This window comes from Telopea speciosissima, chromosome 1, assembly GCF_018873765.1.
Source record: "Telopea speciosissima isolate NSW1024214 ecotype Mountain lineage chromosome 1, Tspe_v1, whole genome shotgun sequence".
NCBI lineage: Eukaryota > Viridiplantae > Streptophyta > Magnoliopsida > Proteales > Proteaceae > Telopea > Telopea speciosissima.
The window spans coordinates 70,325,632-70,346,588 of NC_057916.1; the positions used below are offsets into that span (position 1 = coordinate 70,325,632).

The 20,957-nt window shown below is 39.1% G+C and overlaps 1 protein-coding gene across 2 annotated transcripts in view; it reads left to right on the forward strand.

The window, feature by feature from the left end:
* The first annotated feature begins 2,970 nt into the window (after positions 1-2,970).
* The window catches only part of LOC122661880 (protein transport protein SEC16A homolog), a 47,257-nt gene continuing 29,270 nt past the window's right edge, over positions 2,971-20,957 (forward strand). Inside the window, exons 1-7 of one of the 2 annotated variants that reach the window (XM_043857394.1) lie at positions 2,971-4,955; positions 5,062-5,382; positions 16,691-16,819; positions 16,902-17,024; positions 17,204-17,344; positions 17,671-17,799; positions 17,923-18,057. In XM_043857394.1, coding sequence (XP_043713329.1) covers positions 3,108-4,955; positions 5,062-5,382; positions 16,691-16,819; positions 16,902-17,024; positions 17,204-17,344; positions 17,671-17,799; positions 17,923-18,057 — 2,826 coding nt within the window. In that variant the 5' untranslated portion in view covers positions 2,971-3,107. The remainder of the gene's footprint in view (positions 4,956-5,061; positions 5,383-16,690; positions 16,820-16,901; positions 17,025-17,203; positions 17,345-17,670; positions 17,800-17,922; positions 18,058-20,957) is intronic. The other variant, XM_043857402.1, reaches the window with a different exon arrangement.

Genomic DNA, 20,957 nt, shown 5'->3' on the forward strand with positions numbered 1-20,957 from the left:
CTCAACATAGCACACCATTGGATGTTTGAACTGCCACGTGTTTGCATCTCCACCTAGCACTGTCGCACTACCGAGCTTTAGGGAATTGGAGAGGATAATTTTCCCATCTTGGCTCATGTAGAAGAATTTTATTTTTATTTTTGTTTACAATTTGATAAAGTTCTAATTGTGCCATAGAACCAGATCCTCTCCAGCGCGCATCCAACGGCTGTAGAGGCATGATGCGCACCCAGGCACACATCCCAGTGCGCATTATGCCTCTCCAGCCATTGGATGCGCGCTGGCGAGGATCTGAATCCTTATGCTACATTGCCACATCGAGAGATAATGTGGTAATTTAAAAAATGAAAAAGTTCCTCGCATGGGACGCGGGGGCCACGCCCACGCATAGTGGGTGATAGAGTGACTGCCATGCTCCCCATGTATGGCAGAAATTCCACCATCCATTGTGCGGCTGCGCGTGCTCTCATTGGCTAGCTCGTGCAGTGTGGTCCCTGCATCCCACGCAGAGAACGGCTTCCCTTTATAAAATTTAGATATTTTGATAACTTAGATTTTACATGTATCTAGAATTTTTTAATATATTTAATCATTTACCTCAACTATAGTTTGCTTGGAATGCATAATAAGAAAATAAATATTCCAAAATTAACAGAGAAAAATACACATAAACTCAGCATTACTTTTATTTTATTATATATCTTTATTTTCAATCTCTTTCGTGCATTCCAAATATAGTCTCATCATTAATTTGTAAACCTATTTTTTAGTGAAACTGCATTTTAGCTATAGTTTTTCTTTTACCAGGGGAAAATGAATAATCCTTTAACCATTGGTGATTTGATCTTGTAATTAGACTCCTGTATTATCAAGACTCCCACCTCCTATTGTTTAAGAACAAAAAACATTCTGTCCTTGGTCCAATCAAACTGGACCTCGGCAGTATTGGGGAATTTCTCTTTAATAGTGAATGAAGGGAAAATCGGTCCTTTTGTTTTTTTTTTTTGCTCTATTAGTATGCTGCAATTCCTTTCGAGGGTAAAATCTAGTCATTCACTAGATAAGTATAACTTTCAAATTATTTTGGAAATCTTTTTCTTTTCCTTTAATTTTTTATAATAAGACAAAGGGACAATTAGGATATTTTCCTTCAACATGGGTGAAGGAAAAGAAAAGTACACCTATTTAATGTCATTATTACTATGTCTCCACTATACGAAGTTAATAATGTCTTTCTCACTGTTCCTGATACCCATCCAAAGACACCCAAATCATTAGGCAAGGGATTCTCTATTCTCCGTGGATAAAGGGAAACTGCCTCTTTTTCTAAATACAACTATTGATGTGTCATTTCGACAATCCTCTTATGTAAAAGCATATCCCCATTTATATGTCCACAGGCCACCTAATTGTTAATGCACCTTTTTGATAGTTCCAAATTTTTTATAATTCTTTGTTTTTGTCAAGTAAATTCTATTAGGACTGAAACTTGACATGTGAAAAAGGGACCGTGAGTCTACTAGTCTCAAATTTTAACTCCACTTGGCACAATTAGATTAACCATCTAGCCAATTTAGGTGGCAAATTGCTCAACCAACCTTTGCCAAAAAGTTTTATGTTGCTAATTAAGAACATAAAATTCACCAAAAAAAATATATATATAATAGAATTTTTATTGTGCTTTCTAATTAAGAACTCAACTTCGTCGCTTAAAAATAGCGGAAAACCAAAATCTAAGTGATGAAACGCCTGGACCCACTATAGAGCATCCATCTAGTACATACCATGCACTGCTTCACTTGCATGTCCCGATAAGAAGCCCAAAGTCTCGGGGTCTCTAATTAAATAGTTATTTCATGAAAACATAAAACAATGTTTGGTTGTGTGGCCCCTGCACCCAAAAAATAGAGTGTGCTAAAATGACCACCCTCGCTGTTGTGATATAAAAAACCCCGTAGTGTTGATGTTTTTGTATATGCCCTCATTGACCCCCACATTGGTCCAAGGGCCGCATGACCCAGCATCGATCTATTGCCCTTATTTCTTTTATTTGCCATTAATTAATGAGAAAATCTTGTTGTAAGTTATAACCAAGGTTGATTACAACAAGATTGTACCTTTACTTTTTTACCTACATCACACATATAAATTACATTAGGGAAGCAGTTTTCTGTACAGGAGCGTGGCCTATGCCAACATTCCCATGAGTCTATCTGTCTCCTCCTTAAAACAAATTGACAGAGGTATCTTTTCACATGAGAAGGAGAGAGATAGACTCATAGGAGTGCTGGCGTAGGCCACACTCCCGGACAAAGACCTTTTTCCCATTACATTAAATGATTTTTAGTTTAAAAAAAATATATTTTTATCATACTTATATTAAATATTACATTAAATAAAACAAGAAAGATAAAGGTTTTTTTGTTGGGTAACAAAGGAAGATAAGGTTATAAAATGTTCACCATCTCCCAATATATAACTAATATCTGGCGGTAAAAACTTTAGAAACAAAAATAAACAATTAAAAAAAAAAAAAAAAAAAAAAAACAAGGCTTAGGTAGTGTGGGTGATATGTTGACTGTTGGAAATAGAAGGTTTGTCTCTGCATCGTCTCTCTTCGCGCTTTCTCCTCTTTCTGATCGCTCTACTGATCTTCCTTCGTATTGGTAAGTATTCAAAATTTTCTCTAAAGTTTCAATTCTATCTTTCTTTTTTTCGTTTTCATCGGAGATGTTTAATGTAATGCACTACTTGCATTTTTTGTTTGTCAATTTTTAATTTATTTATTTTATTTGTGCTTGTTGAGATGGCAGATCTAAGAAGATCCTGCTTGGTTTGGGAATCCTGATTGATGTAGCAGGGTTAAAGCCCTAATTTTTTTGGGAGTAATTGGAGATCCCTTCGTTTTAGATGAATAGGATTCTTGGTTACGGGGATTTTGGGCCTGGTAACGTTTGAAAGAGAGGATTTTTGCAATAGCAGCTGGCTGGGGAAGGAATTTAAGCCTTAGTGGGTTGAATTGCTGTGACCTTGGTTTATTTAGTGGGATCGAGGCTTGTCTGTTCGACTGTTTCTGAGGAGGAAGCTTAGAGGTTAGGTTGTATTCGATGGCGTCTCCTCTATTTCAGGTGGAGGATCAGACGGATGAGGACTTCTTCGATAAGCTCGTTGATGATGATGAGTTTCCGGTTACAGAATCTGGACCTGGTTTGGCCGAAGGTGAGGATTCTGATGAGGTGAACGCATTCTCAAACTTGAGCATTGGTGAGGTAGGCACTGCCTTGGACGGTTCCAGCAGTGAAGCTGGGGTTGCTGGCAAAGAGGAAAAGCATGCCGAAGATGTTATTGCATCATCTGCAGATGCACCTGAAAAGGACAATTTGGTTTTGAAGGAGTGCGCTCCTCTTGCATCCTCCAATTCGTTTGATTTTGACAATGAGATTGAGACCAACAATGTTGTTGAGGGTGCAGAAGTTGCGTCATCTTCAGATGCACCTGAAAAGGACAAATTAGTTTCTAAGGAGGGCGTTCCTCATTCATCCTCCGATTCATTTGCATTTGACAGCGCGATTGCAACCAACGATGTTGTTGAGGGGGCAGATGTTGCATCGGATTCCACAACTAGCAAGAGCAGTGGATCTAGGGGTGCAAGTGTGAAGCAGGTTCAATGGACTGCATTTCACATTGGTTCGACTCAGCAAAGTGGCAGTGGGTTCGGGTCATACTCAGACTTCTTTACCGAGGTGGGAGATAATTCAGGAGATCCATTTCAGAAACTGGACAATAATCCAACCACTGATTCGAAGGTCACATCTACCGCTGCAGAAAGCGCAGCCCCAGATTTGACATATTTTAACCCTGTGCAGTATCAAGAAGGTGTAACATATGGCAATGCCACGGAACAAACTACCAGTGGGCAGGATTTGTATGATAGCCAGTACTGGGAAAACCTTTATCCTGGATGGAAGTACGACCCTAGTACTGGGGAGTGGCATCAGGTGGATGGTTATGATGCAACTCTGAATAACCAAGTTGGTTTTGAAAACAAGATCCAGGCAACAGGTGGTGGTGATGGTGTTGTTTCAGACCATAGATCAGAGGTTTCCTATCTGCAGCAGGCAGCACAGTCTGTTGCAGGAACCATGGCTGAGGGTTGTACAACTGGTACTGTCTCTAACTGGAATCAGCTCTCACAAGGGAGCACTGAGTATCCCCCTCATATGGTATTTGATCCTCAGTACCCTGGTTGGTACTATGATACAATTGCCCAAGAATGGCGCCTCTTGGATTCTTATACCCAATCTGTTCAGTCAACGGGAACAGATAGTGGCAGTTTCCCCCCTGAAAAAGACCAAAACCTATATGGGGATTATGGCCAAGTTAAAAATTTTGGATCACAAGTCATGCATGGTAATGACCAAGTTCAGGATTGGTCTGGGCCCCCAAATTACTACAGTCAACAAACTACGAGTGCATGGCAGCCTGATGCTGTTGCTAAGAGTAAGAATGTGGCTAGTTTTACTGAAAATCCACAAACAGGAGGCTTCTACAGTTCTCCTGGTCTTGTAAATAATTATTCTGATCATTCAATGGGTGTTAAATCTGTTGGTTCAATTCCTTTATATGACCAAACAAGTCACAGTAATTATGGCAGTGATGGGGTGGTTGGATTTCGTAGCTTTGTTCCTTCTGAGAACTCCTCTCATCAGATTAGTCAAAAAAAGATGGAGCAAAGCCAAAAGGTGCATTTCTCAAATGATTACTATGGCAGTCAGCAATCAAATTTTACCGAGCAGCCATTTCAGATGACCACACAGCATTCTTACACTCCCCATGAGGGGAGGTCATCGGCAGGACGCCCCCCACATGCTCTAGTTACTTTTGGGTTTGGTGGAAAACTTATAGTCATGAAAGAATGCAGTCCTTACTCTACCAACTCAGCATTTGGAAGCCAGGTTAGGTCCTGAGCGATTAAACTGCTACAGTTCCAATATGTAAGTTATCTTTGCTAGAAGTATTGTGGCTATTAACCATCTCAAATTTATGTTTATTTTTGTGAAGGACTCTATAGGAGGCTCTGTTTCTTTACTTAATCTGAGCGAAGTTGTCATGGAGAAAATTAATGCTGCTACCATTGGGGTTGTTGCTTGTGATTACTTTCGTACCTTGTGCCAGCAATCCTTTCCTGGCCCTTTGGTTGGTGGGAACGCTGGAAGCAAAGAATTAAACAAATGGATTGATGAAAGGATTGCATACTGTGAATCACCCAACATGGACTATAGAAAAGGTGAACTTTTGAGGTTGCTTCTCTCATTGTTGAAAATTGCTTGTCAGCATTATGGGAAACTGCGATCTCCTTTTGGCTCCGATCCAGCCCTGAAGGTATTAAACCCTCGTAGCATGCCTGACCACTTTGTTTTCAGTCAAGGTTATCTTGGTGTCTTCATTCATGATTGCTAAGTTATATGCCATAAACTTTCGAATTATCTTCTTATTTTATAATGAATTTATTTATTTTTTCTATATAACTATTTGCAGTTCATTTCAGATGTTGTTTAAGACTCTGTGTTGTTGAAAGCTTATGTTTGTACTGATTTGGCCTTCCATGTGCAGCTTGCTTTGGTGTGGTATTTATTGTTTATTATAGTATCTATTTTTCAGTATTTGTTTGTTGTATTAGGTGTGACAAATATAATGAATACGCAAAAATGGTGCTCCATATTATTAATGCATGATTAGTCAACAAATTTCTTGTTACAAATCAATTTGTTATTGTTTATCTATATAAGACTTTCATAATCTCTGTTTATTGGTTTTACAGATAGTACTGAGTCTACTAACTACTAACTACTAACAACTCATTAATAAAAGAGGTACTCTAAAAATCAATTTAACAAATATCGTATCCTTAATTTAAACAGTTGGTATGGATGTTCTTCTTAAAAAGAAAAATACATGAATAAGCCTAATACCCCCCCTCCCCCAAACAAAAAAAAAAGTCAAAAGGGTTTTGTACACCCAATGAAATTGAAAGCTCAACGTTTGTGAAAAAGAAGACTGAACCGAACAACTGTAGACAAAAGGAACATGAAAGAAAAATTATTGTAGTTCAATCAAAGAATAACTGCATATTCATTTTCCTTGCCAGCCAAATAAGGCCTTTGGAAGGTGGTGGGGGGGGGGACTTCCCATAATTGGAAAATTTTGGCAAAATATTTTTTTCGCCAAGGGTCAATATTGGCAAAATTTGGCAAAATATTTTGATCACCAAGGGTCGATATTGGCTAAATTTGGGGAATTGTTTTGGTTTCAACAGGGGTCGAAATCACCCCCATTGCAAAATTCTCAAATATTGCTTGATGATCACTGGATTAACTAGTGAAGAAACTCAATTCTCATACAATAGACATCTGATGTGCAAAGAATGATTAAGGAAGCAAGGGTGAAGCTAAGGTTAGAAGCAAAATAGCTATAAACTGCAAGCAGCTTCTTGCACCAATACTTAAACACAAACTGACCAAACAAGCAACCTTTAATTGAGAATGCCTACGGTCCCTGATTACTTATCCCAAAATTTACTGATCAAAAAGGGAAAAAGATCCATCTACGTCTCCTCCCCTTACATGGAAAACCTTGTTGCCCGCTTATGATGCATGTGTGATGCAAATACACTACCTAAACCCAATTGGGTATCCAGACGAAGATGAACCGGGTCCGTTTGAGTTTTAGTTCAGTAGGATATTTTACTTTATGGTCTATTTTGTAAGTGGGTCCATTAGGAGTTTGATTTATTTCATACTCTCTTTTTATTGCTGAGTCGTGGTAGAGTTAGAGTTAGGATTTTATTTCTAAAGTCCAAGATAGAGTCAAGCTCTATTTTAGTTTTAGAGTTACCAAAGGAGGGTTTTGGACCTTTGGTTCCTTTTATTTATACCATGTAATCGTGCAATTAGAACGCAGATTGAATAGAATGAAATAGTTGAGTTATGGTTTGAAACCAGTGTGGCTGTGCGTGCACTCTTCTCCCCCCCCCCCTTCTCCTTATGCTATTTCTCCTCTCTCCCCTACAACTCTGATTTTCCCAGCTTCCTCTCTTCTCCGAACCGGCCCTCCAATTTGGTATTAGAGCCGAAGGATCTATCTCCTTCCCTTTCAATCTCTCTCATCCAAGGAACTAAAACTCGTCTCGAGAACAAGTTTCGACCTGGCCAAATAGCGAGTTGGGTCGAGATCTCGGCGCGAGCTGGGGTATTTTTTTGTTTCAACTCGATGGCTGGTTTCGGTGGGTTTTAGACCTAGTTTGGCCATGAAAGTTGGTATACAACCTATTTTGGGCCCTTTAAACACAATGACACTATCAAATTTTGAAAAATCAAAGTCCAAATAGGAGTTTCAGTTAGTGGGAAACTAGGACAGACACTTATTCCAGAAACCAGGACTGACACTTATTTATGCTTAATATCATTTAAGGAAATGAACATTTACTTAAGATATTATTCATAAATAAGCAAATCCCCCCTATTTGAATCCAATAAAAATAGTTTAAAAATCAAATTCCAAAAGGATAAAAAGTCAACACCCCAGTTCAGGAACAAAAACTGGATTTTCGGCGGTAGGGGCAATTTGCAACTTTCTAATGCTGGGGTTTTTCTCAAATCTAAAAATTCCATAAATCTTAATATGGTAAAACATTGCTAAAAACCAAAAGTGCGGTAAAATATTCATTTGTTTGGATGCCCAAAAATAATTTTCATTTAGAACGATTTTAAACAGCATTCGTGCACACCAATTTAAGTTTGACCGGTACATAACTTTTTCAATATAAATCAGATTTAAAGCAACCTTGGATCTGTTGGAAAACTTTGTTTTCACTTTTGATTTTTAGCAATGTTTTATTGTATTAAGATTAAAGGAATTTTTAGATTGGAGAAAAACCCCAACATTAGAAAGTTGAAAAATTGCACCTACCGCCGAAAATCCTGTTTTTGTTCTTGAACCCGGGGGGGGGGGGGTTGACTTTTTTTTTTTTATCCTTTTTGGAATTTTATTTTTTAACTATTTTTATTGGATTCAAATAGGAGGTATTTGCTTATTTATGAATAATATCTCAAGTAACAATTTCATTTACTTAAATGATATTAGGCATAAATAAGTATTTGTCCTGGTTTGTGGCATAAATAAGTGTCTGTATACCAAGGTTTGCATAAATTGGTGTTTGTATACCAAGATTTCCCACCTAGATGACCAAAACCACGAGATATCGCCAGATTTTGGAACTAATATGCTTGATTTAGGGTCGAGTTCTCGATTCGACTCGAGATCTCACCGAGATGGGGTAATATTGGGTATCGCCTGAGATCTCGTCTCGAGCTCTCAAAATAGCGAGATATTCGTCGAGATCTCAGGAGATCTCACGAGTTTTAGTTCCGTGCTCTCTTCTCTTTCTCCTTCTTCCCAAGCTTCCTTTCCCATTACTGTTCTACGGTAACAATAACCCCATCTCTTCTCCTTTTTCTATTTTTTCCCATTGCTGTTCTACCATTACAGCAGTTCCCATCTTCCCACAGCAACCTCCCTTCGTTCCCACACCCAAAAAAAAAAAAAAAAAAAAACCCTACCGCAAACCCTTCCTTACCTTCCGCCACCCCAAACCCCCTCCGCTTCCACTGAAACCCTTGCCCTCGTGTTCCGCCAGAAAAAGAAGAAGAAGAAGAAGAAGAAGAAGAAGGAAGCAAGAAGCGAAGAAGAGAACCAGAAAAAAAAAAAAAAAGAAAAAGAAAAAAAAAGGAGAAGAGAAGCAGAGAATCGAAGCAGAAAAAGGAAAAAAAATTACATACCTGGTTTGAAGCTCCCAGCTGTGAGTCATCTGTCCTTGGTCGGCTCCCTCGCATCGCAGCACTTCTCCTGCAGTCTCCTCTCTGGTTCGGTAGGCTCCAACTCCAAGTCGAGGTTCCTACTGTTTCAGTTTTCCAGACGCAGGAGACTCCCAGTCGAAGTCGTCTGCGATCTGCCCCTCTTCCATGATAAGTTCATTTGTTAAAATCCTTTTTTTCTCTCTATATTACCCTGCCCTTAAGTGTTGTCTATTTGTTTTCTTTATTTTTCCAGAATTACCCCCACCCTTTTAACGTCTCACTTTCCAACCTTACATTTGTTTTTTCCTCCTGTTTCCCATAGTGCCCCCTGCTCCAACCTTTTATTCCATTAAATTCTTAATTTTTTTGTGCTTCCAAGTTTGCCATTCCCCCATGCGTTGCAATCCACTTGTGCTTCCTAGTTTAACTTTAATATTACGAAAACCATCCAATTGTGCTTCCTTTTATTACAATTCCACCACTGATATCATAAGTCCAATAACTCCTTGATTTGAGTCTCCTTCTTAGTTGTTTGGGTCTGTACCGATGGATTCCTTTGTGTTCAAGTTTAGAGTTTGATTGCCCAATGAAAAACTTGCTATGTTGTTTATTGATGAAGGGCAGGACGACAATTTCGTCTCTCAGTCTGTGGTAGAGATGTTATCCAAGAATGACCAGATCATTATTCACTCCGAGGATTATGTATTCGTTGAATTCTCTGTTTCTTATTATTGTGACGGTGCATATTGTGCAGTGTTTGATTCTCCTTAGAGCATTATTAAATTGGGTCGAGAGTGGTTAGAAGCACGAAAAGGGATTGTCGATCGTGACAAAAACTTGTGCACTCCACATCCTTTTCGCGTGCCCCATACATTTATTCTTCATGGGTTAGTTGATGATGTTTGTTCCAGGCCAAAAGAGGCAGCACCAGTGATACAGCTTAAACCAGAACAGCAAATACTGGCAATGGAAGACAAGAAGATTGTGGATCAGGTTACAACGGACTCCAGTGCAGTGAAAGCTATTCCACGTCATGAGTTCATACTTCCCCATGATTTTCCAGCCATGGATGCACCCCCAAAGCTTCATATTTTGATTTTCTTCCATGAGACATGGAACCTATAGCCCTGCTTGTGTGCTTTTAATTCTTCTGTTCTACAAAACTTGAGGTCAGCTTTTTCAATAGTAGACTGACCAAACCCAATTGGGTATAGATGAACGGTTCAGAGGATATTTTACTTTATGGTCTATTTGGTAAGTGGGTCCATTAGGAGTTTGATTTATTTCATAATTTCTTTTTATTGCTGAGTCATCGTAGAGTTAGAGTTAGGATTTATTCTAAAGTCCAAGATAGAGTCGAGTTCTATTTTAGTTTTAGAGTTGCCATAGGAGTGTTTTGGACCTTTGGTTCCTTTTATTTATACTATGTAATTGTGCAATTAGAATGCAGATTGAATAGAATGAAATAGTTGAGTTATGGTTTGAAGCCAGTGTGGCTGTGTGTGCACTCTTCTCCTCCCCCCCCGCGCTCTCTTCTTATGCTATTTCTCCTCTCTCCCCTGCAACTCTGATTTTCCCAGCTTCCTCTCTTCTCCTAACCAGCCCTCCACCAATGTGACTTATACTTAAACTGCCTCCCCCTTCCAAGGATCAAGAATTCAGTGCCGACACTGGTTCGACCAGCAGAAACCGAGATTTCCCATGTTTTGACCATGTCTCGGTCGAAGCCTAGTACTTTCTCCATGCTAACTCAAAACCTTGGTTTCAAGGCCAAAAACTTGGTTTTTTTTCCTTGATTCTTGTTGTGCTACTTATTTTTGACATTTTGAACCCAATCCATGCATTAGTTTCACATAGAGAACACTCAAAATAATACTTGTGGTTTTGCCCCAAGTTAGATAGTGTATATTGTTCTTGGACATGGTATCGAATAAGGTTTGACCGGAACATAACTCCTTCAATATAAATCAGATTTAAGCAATCTTTGATTTGGTTGAAAGCTTTCCAACAAATCCAAGATTGTTTAAATCTGATTTATATTGAAGGAGTTATGTTTCGGTCAAACTTAATTTGGTGTGCGCGAATGCTGTTTAAAATCGTTTTAAATGGAAATAAATTTTTAGATATCAAGACAAATGAATATTTTATCGCTCTTTTGGTTTTTAGCAATGTTTTATCATATTAAGATTTATGGAATTTTTAGATTTGAGGAAAAAACCCAGTATTTAAAAGTTGAAAATTGCACCTACTGCCAAAAATCCAGTTTTTATTCTTGAACTGGGGGGTTGACTTTTTATCCCTTTAGAATTTGATTTTTTTTTTTTTTAAACTATTTTTATTGGATTCAAATAGGGGTATTTGCTTATTTATGAATAATATCTTATGTAAATGAAAAAACATTTACTTAAATGATATTTGGCATAAATAAGTTATTGTCTTTGTTTCGAGCTAGGTTTCCTCAAGTTTCGATGGGGGTAAGTGGGGGTAAGTGAATTTATATTGGTGTTCAGGTCAAAACTTGCGAAATTACCGAAATGTGGCTGAAACAGGGTCGAAACCATGCGAAATCAGGTCGAATTTAAAGTCTACCCACATCTTGCCTCGGTAGGCTGCGAAACCGTGCAGGTTTCGACTGAGTTCTTCCATGCCCCCATCCCAAATCCCTTCTTGAGGATCCTATGAACACTTCTTGCACCTGAAATATGCTTCCTAGAAACTTTGCTTCCTTCCAATAGAGAAAATAGTCAACAGTTGGGACTGCAAAACCTGTCTTAGTTTTTGTCCACCTCTGCACATAGAAATATCTTCCTCTTCTGATCTCCTGAAGACTCCACAGCATGGTGTAACATTAGGCCATCCAATTGTTCTTTAGCTTCTTCAGTGGAGATTTTTAAAGTTTTTATTCCTCAAATTATATTCTTATTTCTTTAGGCATGTAACAATGAGTGCATTTTCCATCTCTTCTGCTATAATTTCTACTTATGTGAGGAAAACAGCTTTCATGCTTTAATATGTGCGTAGGGTGTAAATATATTGTTCTACCAAGTTGTGAAGTCATGGAAAAGATTTGAGATCTTGTAAATCTGCTTGGATTGGATGAAGCTGGTATGAAACTTTGAATAGTTTATTCAAATAAATAATATTTAGTTTTTTCATTTCTCTCATTGGAAGAGGGGGAAATACTCGTTGTTCCATGATATTTATGTTATGGGTACTTGTTACCTGAGTTGACTTGGTTTTTTGTATGATATTTGTGTTGATTGAATGCATTGGTAATTTGATTCCTCCTTGTTTATCTTAAAAAATTCATGGAAGCCCAGAAATGGACTGAGTTTCTCTTCACCCCCTGTGAAGAGATTCCCTGTCTTTATTGCGGTTAGATGGGACTCTAGTGGCTTGGTGTACTTCGTATAATAGGGGGTGATGACCTTCAATTCTTTGGGTGAAGGGAAACTTTATCCCCTAGAAATATGTATAACAGGGGGAGGATGATTTTTTAGTTTTTTAATTTTTGTTATATATTACTCTAATGATTGTGTTTCACTTCAGTCTGGTGTGAGCTTGTGATACAGTAGCTGTTCCATGGGCTGGGCCGAACCCGTTTGAGAACCTAAACCAAGATGAACCGGGTTCCAGCCTTGTTCTTGTTTAGTAGGATATTAATGTTTTATTAGTTGGGTTTATCTGAAACTGGGTCGATTAGGAGTTTGAGTTATTTATAATCTCCTTTTATTGCTATTGATAGAGTTGTAGATAGGGTTGAATTAAAGATAGCATGTAGCTGGTTTCAAGTCTGTTTAGAGTTTTATTTATGAATTTTTTTCAGTTATCAGTCTTACTTAGGAGTCTTTATTTCTTTCTTTAAATACAAGGTTGTAACCTATGCAAGTTTCAGATTTGAATATGAATTGGGGTTTTGGTTATGTTGCTGGAGTGGTACATAATAGGTCGTGCTTCTTCTTCTTCTCCTCTTCTTTCCGCCTCATATTTAGGGCATAAGATCATCTCCATTGGGCGTCACTACCCATACAATCTGGTGGCTAAAACTCATGTGGGCTGTAAGATATCAACACAAAGCCTCACCCTGTTTATGTTCTACCGCCTGAACCTGTTGCAGAAGTAATTACTTAATGTAGTCCTAGGTAGGTAGTAGACCCACTAGGAACCAGTACTACAGGATCTGCTATGAACAGGCAGTCCGATTGGTGTAAAATATAGAATTAGGTCAAAATTAGGGTTAGGGTTTGAAGGGTTGGTTATGCTAGGCAGGTGTAAGGGAGTCTATCAGTGAAGGTCCAATGATGGTTAAGTGGAAGTGTGAAAATTAGAATGGCAGCAAGTTAGGGTTTCGGGTTTTTGAAAAGAGTGAAGTGAGGGGATCTAGGGTTTAGAGGGGGAATTAGGGTAAGGGCTTCAGATTGAGTTCTCCAAGTGTAGAGAGGGTCACTCGGCCAAGGTTTTAGGTTCTGATGATGGCTGGATGATGCTGGACAGGTTAATGGAGGTTTTGGGTTTTGAAGGGAGAGATGGAAATTAGGGTTTGGATGTTAGGTTAGGGCTGCAAAGGAGATCGAGTGTACCAGTTGGACAGAGGAGCACTTGAACCAAATTTGGGCAGTAATGGATGGGTGGATTGGTCTGTGTGTGATTTAGGTTATGGGAATTTGAAGAAAACAAAGGGGGATAGGGATGCTGTCACACTTACTTGCAGTAGCAGGGAGTAATCGGCAGCAGCTAGTAATGGCAGTAGCTTGAATAAAAATTGAAGCTTGGACAGAAAACTTGAAGGAAAACTTGGGACGAACCACTCGGGCTTCACACCGCAACGTGTCGATTGGATCACACACCGATTCCACCAGCTTTGATCACACACAAAGCAAATCTTCAATAGAAGAACAGTTGCAGCAGCTTGCAAGAGTGAAATTTCATAAAACAGTGAGGTAAAAAGGAGCCCTACGGTTTGCCTTTATTTATAATGGCCAAAGACCTAAATTCCTATGCAGCTTAGGAATAGGAAATCCCTAATCCTTAGCTGAATCTAAATACACAACACTCCCTCTCTAAAATTTGTGTAGAGGTTTGGACCCTAAAATAAAACTTAAGAAGATTCTATCCTAAAAGAATATTCGAAAATCACTTAAACTGGACCAATGGTTCGACCGGTTCAATTTCAAAACACTAAAACATGAAAATAAACTAAGTATAGGGCTAATCCCGTATGCAACTTATGTACCCCAACTTTAGACCCATAAAAGTGGCCTATTACATAGAAAATCCTTGGGAGCAAAGGCCCAATATGTCTATAACCCAACCCTAGACTTATTTCTAGGGAAAGAAGCCCAATTTGGTAATAAACCTGCATCAGCTCTCCCCAGCTTGAAAAAATTCGTCCTCGAATTTTGTAGTGATGAGGGGGAAACAACATGTGCACAGCATCTTTGACCATTCCCAGGCAGATTTCTGGTTGCTTGTAGACTTTAGGGATGTAGTCTTCAAGGCATGGAGCTTTCTCTTCAAAGAACCATAGTGACATAACAAATTCTATGTGCTCGACCTCTGAATCAATATCAATTGTGTATGTCTTGTTCATAGAGTCTTCAACAGTAGTAACCTTTTCATCTAATACTTGAGGCGCAAACTGGACCTCTTCAAGAACAACATCTTCATGGCCAATGATTTCCTATGGATTGCTCTCAACCACCTCTTTAGTAACCACATGAACCACATAGGTGACTTCTTCATCAAGCATGTTGTCATAATATCCAGCTTCATAGTCTCCAGTATAGTTCAAGATCTCGTCTCGTCTCGCCATTTCGGGCAGGTCGAGATTTCCGAAATATCCGAAATATACTGAAATTTCGCTGAAATATGATATTTTTTTTGTCATATTTCGGCAGTCCATCTCAGTGGGTTTTTGGCCATATTAAAGCCTGATACTTCATGTACACCCTTATTTAAGCTAAATAAACACATTTAAACCTTCATATTGCAAAAAAATGAACTCAAAGTGGTGTTTTGGGTTTGCACCCTTGATTGACCGTATACGGTCGGACCTTGATGTATAAATAGTTAAACCCACATTGTTTTAGTAATATACCGAAATTTCACGAAATTGCGACGAAATTTCACGAAATATACTGAAATTTGGACTTTTTTCATTTCGTATGGTCATCTCGTCTCGGCAGTGTTGAGATGTCTGAAATATACCGAAATATCGGCGATATATCGCGAGATTTTGAACCATGGTTTCTAGCATCCATGGGATAAGGATGCAGTCCTCCATCATCTTCAGCTTGATCTTCCTTTTCAGCAACAGCAATAGGCTATCTACGATGAGGGCAGTCCTTGGCATAGTGCCCACTGTCTTGGTAGTGGAAGCAGCGGACTTTGTCAGTATTAACCATAAGGGCTTTACCCTTGTTGTCAACTTTTGGAGGAGCTGCTGGACGTGACGGTCCAGCAGTAAAAGAGCCAGTAGGAAAAGGTTTGGGTGCTGGAAAATTATTGGTGTTGTCAACAGGACCAAGCCGTTTATCTGGTGGTGCCAATAGCTCTTCAGCCTTAAGAGCTTTCTCAAAACAGTCCCTAACATTGAACACATCTGCCACACCGATGGCCTCGTTGATATCATACCTCAATCCCAAACAGAAACGTGACAATACCTGAATCTCGTTCTCCTTAATGCCAGTATGAGAAGAGAGTGAGTCAAATTTTTGCATGTATTCAGCCACTGTCATGTTCCCTTGGCGTAAGGTGTTCAGTTGATCTTGCAATTGTGCCCTAAAATAAACCAAGTATAGGCTAATCCCGTATGCAACTTATGCACCCCAACTTTAGGCCCATAAAAGTGGCCTATTACATAGAAAACCCATGGGGCCAAAGGCCCAACATGTCTATAACCCAACCCTAGACTTATTTCTAGGGAAAGAAGCACAATTTGGTGATAAACCTGCATCATTACGTTTTCTAATCCTTGGTTCTGGGTCCAGCTAACGATCACATTTAAGGGGATTAGTAGATGTGAATCAGTCTCTGAAGTTTCAGTTCAAGCAGATCTGATTTGAGAGAGTTCCATCTCTTGAAATCCAACCTCATCTACCGTGGGTACTGAGTCTTCGATAAGAAGAATAAGATTGGTCCCATATTATATTACCTTACTCTTGAGGGTTTATTTTACATGAAATTACAGAATTGCCATTATTCTTGACATTTGAGTTGTTTCTTAATTTGGGTAGGCCCCACAAGCGATCCGAGCCAGGTTTTCGAACCCTGGATTCGCATCAGCTTGCCTTGTGCCTTTCACCTTAAGTACTAGGAGCTCTTGGTGTCTCGTCTAAGCTTTTTGTTTCTGTTGCCTTAAGAACTCTGAATTGGAGTACAATTTTATGAGAAAATATCTAGATTGTATTATGTTGTTTATTCTCATGTCTAGATTTCTTTTGTTGCTATGGAATCTTCCACTTTATGCATCTTTACTCACTTAGTAATACAATTAATCTTGTGATCGATCTGAGATAGAAAAACAAAAAAAGACCGAGTTCATAGAGTCTCGTCTTAAAACCTTCAGCATCATATGGGGGAACTGACATTACGATTTTATCTTCCGGTGGGTTATGCTACAATCTCTTGTTCCAGTTACCCAATAAACCGGAATTGGGAGTCATCCGTAAAACCTTCAGTTCTCTCTCAAAGTTGCATTGCTAAACCAGTTTGTGGTTTATTTATTTATTCTGTCACTTTTGAGTATATTTCCCCTGGTAACCCTATTCATCAAGATCTTCCAGATATAGAATTACGAACTTTGGCCTTCATTTGGATTTCTCACTTTTTAATAGGAAACTGACCGTCCAGAAGCAGCAGTAGCTAAGCTTTTTGCATCTGCTAAAAGGAATGGTCCTCAATCAAGTCATTATGGTGCCCTTACTCACTGCTTGCAAAACTTGCCGTCTGAAGGACAGATTCGGGTTTGTCACAACTCTTAAGCATCTATTATTTACTGACAATAATGCCTTCAATTTGTCATATAAATGCCATTTTTGTTTGTAGGCTACCGCTGTTGAGGTACAAAACCTTCTTGTCTCTGGTAGAACAAAAGAGGCTCTTCAATGTGCACAAGAAGGTCAGTTGTGGGGACCCGCGCTCGTTCTTGCCGCACAACTAGGCGATCAGGTTCATATGATGGATTTAACCTTCTGCTTTCCAGCATTGAAGATGTTTGGAATGAAGTTACCATGTTGTTACTGAAGAAATAGGCCTTTGAGTTTTCCAAATGTTTGCATGTGGAGAAGAGTATCAAACTGGATATTTAACTGCAGCTGATGTTCTTGTCTCCTTTTGAATCAATGCAGTTTTATGTTGATACTGTGAAGCAAATGGCCCATCGCCAATTAATAGCAGGGTCACCTTTACGGACTTTATGCCTATTAATTGCAGGGCAACCGGCCGATGTGTTTTCAACAAACAGTGGAACTAGTAATGGCACACCCCAGGTTTGTTAATACATCTCAATAGATCGCTGGTGATATGTCAATTTAAATATTTTCTTCAGACATTAGGTTTTGCAACATTTTTCTGGTTATGCTAGGTTGAAATGTAAAAAATAATGGCTGGAATTTAACTCCATCCTTGGCAATATGTAACAATTGTACAGACCGTAAATGAACGGAAACCTCATGCTGCTGCAGTTTGTAGTATGCTGAAAACTGAGTTTTTACATTTTGAACAGTCTCTCATGTCTATCTTGTGTACTATAAATTTCGAACTTCGTTTGGAATATCTTTGCTTCACTGAGTTCATAAATTTTTCAAATGGACAGCAGAGTGGATCCAACAGTATGCTAGATGACTGGGAAGAGAATTTGGCCATTATAACCGCAAATGCAACAAAAGGTGATGAGCTTGTAATTATTCATCTTGGAGATAGCCTATTGAAGGAAAGAGGCGAGGTAGAATCTTCATAATTGATACTTCTTTTTTGTGAATTACACCCCCCACATGCTATTGTTCTGGAAGTTCTCTCATGCTCAAAAGATGTTAATGGTCATTGTATTACATGTGTAATGATACAGATTTCTGCTGCTCATACTTGCTACTTGGTTGCGGATGCAAACTTCGAGTCATATTCGGACAGTGCAAGACTGTGTCTCATTGGTGCAGACCACTGGAAATACCCTCGAACTTATGCTAGTCCTGAGGCTATTCAGGTATTTGGTGCTCCCCGCTGGTTCTCATATTTTCCACTTTTTACTAGGCATTATTTACTTAATTGGTCGTACCCTTGTCTAAAATAGGTCTTTATCCCTAACTGTTTTAGCTTGATACTTGAATGTATAATCACCTTTCTTGTACCACATTGGGTCAACTGTTTTTTTCTTTTACTATCGTGTATCCTCGTTGTCACGGTGTCGCAGCGACCCAAGGCGGTGGAGAGGGTCCAAATGCCAGGCGATACCAATCAGGCGTCCTAGGCGCCCACCTAGGCGACCAAGGTGCCTGGACGCCTAGGCGAGGCGACACTTTGACAGCTATGTCGTGTATTTGATTTATCTTCAGTATCCCGCAGCTTTCTGTTTTGAGTTGGACTCTCATCTTCTATACGTACTACTATTTTAATACTGGTGTCAGAATGTCTTAGGAGTCTCTCTCTCTCTCTCTCTCTCTCGGTGTGTGTGTGCATGTGTGAGGGATGTTTTAATTCTTATTGGCCCTAACTTTTTCTGTGCTGGTACTTGAGCTGCATAATTCATAGTTATATGAAAAAAATTATGGTCACATTTGCCTCACTCTTCAAATTAACTTAATGTAGCAACTAGGCATTGTGGAATTCAGTATGAAGACTTATACTGAAACATTTCTTACATGTACAAGTCTGAGATTTAGCACCTCATGAATAGCGCTTAAAGTCCATTTTGTTGCGCTATTTTGTAATAAACCAAATGACATGGTACTTTTGTGGTACCAATACTCGATCCTTGGTTCCTTAGGTACAACATCTTAAGATTTTGACCATTGAGGCAACCAAATGATATGGTACTGACTGTTGGGGTTGGGTCTGTCTTTTATTCTGCAGGTCTACATAATTATTATTGGCTTGTATTTGTAATTGGGTCAGGTTTGGGTCCATTACATGTAAGAGGGTAAAATTGTAATTGTGTGGAGATTAGGGTTTTGAGTTTCCCTATATATTGTCTCTGTCTGGAAAACCCTGTTCACAAGCAAAAGGGAGCACTTTTAAGGTAGAGAGTGGTGTAGAGAGCTTTTTAGGAAATAGTGGAAAATCTTTGGTTCTCTTAGTGGATGTAGGCAATCTTGTCAGACCATGGTAATTCCTTGCGTTGTGTGCGATTGTTTGCTTGGGTTCTTTCTCGTGGTTGCACATTCATCCCCAACAAGTTTTATCATAGAGGTTCGGCAAATTGTTGCAAGGTATGCACGAAGATCTGAGAAAAGGACGATGTACAAGGAGAGAAAGAAGGCATGATTCTCAGGGATGGTTGTTTCTTCTTTTTTTTTCCCCCGTCAATTACGAACATTCGGTAGTAGAATGTGTTGTTTTTTTCTCGTCTGATTCAACTCCAAAGGAACCTTGCGCGGTAGTGGCTACAGAAGAACACGTAAGGTAAAGTTTTTTTTATTCTTTGTTTTATTTGGTCAAATAGAGAGGAGTAGATCGAAAAGGAGAAAAAAAAATGTTGGAACGTACAAGAAAGAAGACTGTACAAGGTTTAAAAAAAAGAAGAAAATAATGATTACGGTTACATTATTTGAGAAAGGGAACGTGAGAGAATAGGAGGAAAAGAGGATTCAGAGAAAAAAGAAAAAAAGAGTAAAGTTTACAAAGCCGATAGCGTACGGGTTTGGGCTCTGTAGGAAAATTTGATTTTGTACAGAGGGTATTATATGGAGGTTAGGTGTTCCTAAGGCTTTTCGACGTTTTGGACTTAGTGGAAGGGATGGATTGAGCAGATTTCGTTCTGTTGGTGGAGATTTGTGGGTTCGTGCAAGATCAACGGTAATACAGTTTGTTCAGGTTGATGGCGGGTACGGAGGGCACAAATTTGCTAAATCGGATGATGGTGAAGAGTTCAAGCTTCTCCATTGAATCCTTTAATGGTCATAATGGCTCCACCTTGTGGCAACAACAGGTGAAGAATATTCTTACGTGGGAGGGGACAATCAAGGCTGTCAGGAAGAAATCGAAAAAGCTGGAGAAGATGAAGGATGATGAGTAGCAAAAGTTGAGGGATTTAGCAAACAACACGATCTAGTTGTATCTTGCGGATAACACTCTTCGTGAGGTCATTAGGTTGGCGGATCTAGAGGAAGTCTAGACAAAGTTGGAGAGCTGGTTCAAGTCCAAGTTGTTGACAAATCGGCTATTTTTGAAGAAACAGTTATATGGTCTTTGGTTGTTAAAGGGAGTGAAGTTTGAGGTATAGTTGGATGAGTTCAATAGGATATTGACAAAATTGTTGACTCTTGATGTGAAGAACGAAAAGGACAAGACACTTCTCCTGTTGGCGTCACTACCTCCATTTGATCACGTTGTGACAACACTATTGTTTGGTAAGGATACTCTCAAACTTGACGAGGTTATTTTTGCTTTACTGATGCTTGAGACACAATGGAAAAATAGCGGTGAGGGGGCGTCAGAGGAGGGTAGTGCCTTGGTTGCAGGTAGTGGTCAGGGTAGAGGCAAATCAAATGAGAGACTGGAGGAGCTCGACAAGTACAGGGGTCGCTCAAGGTTTAAAGGCCGCAAAATAATTTGTTATTATTGCAAGGAGGAAGTCATATAAAGAAGAATTGTCCTAGGCGTAAGGAGGATAGAAAAGAGGAGGGTAAATCATCCACTGCTGGTATCGTGGAAGAGCCTTGGAGTGATGATGGAGATGTTTATCTCACTACTTCATCTGGTACGAAAATCTTAGATTTGATTTTAAATTTTGATTGTTCATTTCTTGTGTTCAGTCAAGGATCAGTTTACTACATATCATGCATGTGATAGTGGTATTGTCAAAATGACAAATAATGCGAAAAACAAGGTTGCTTTGATTGGGACTGTATGGATTCGCATGTTTGATGGGATTGTGCGAACTTTGAA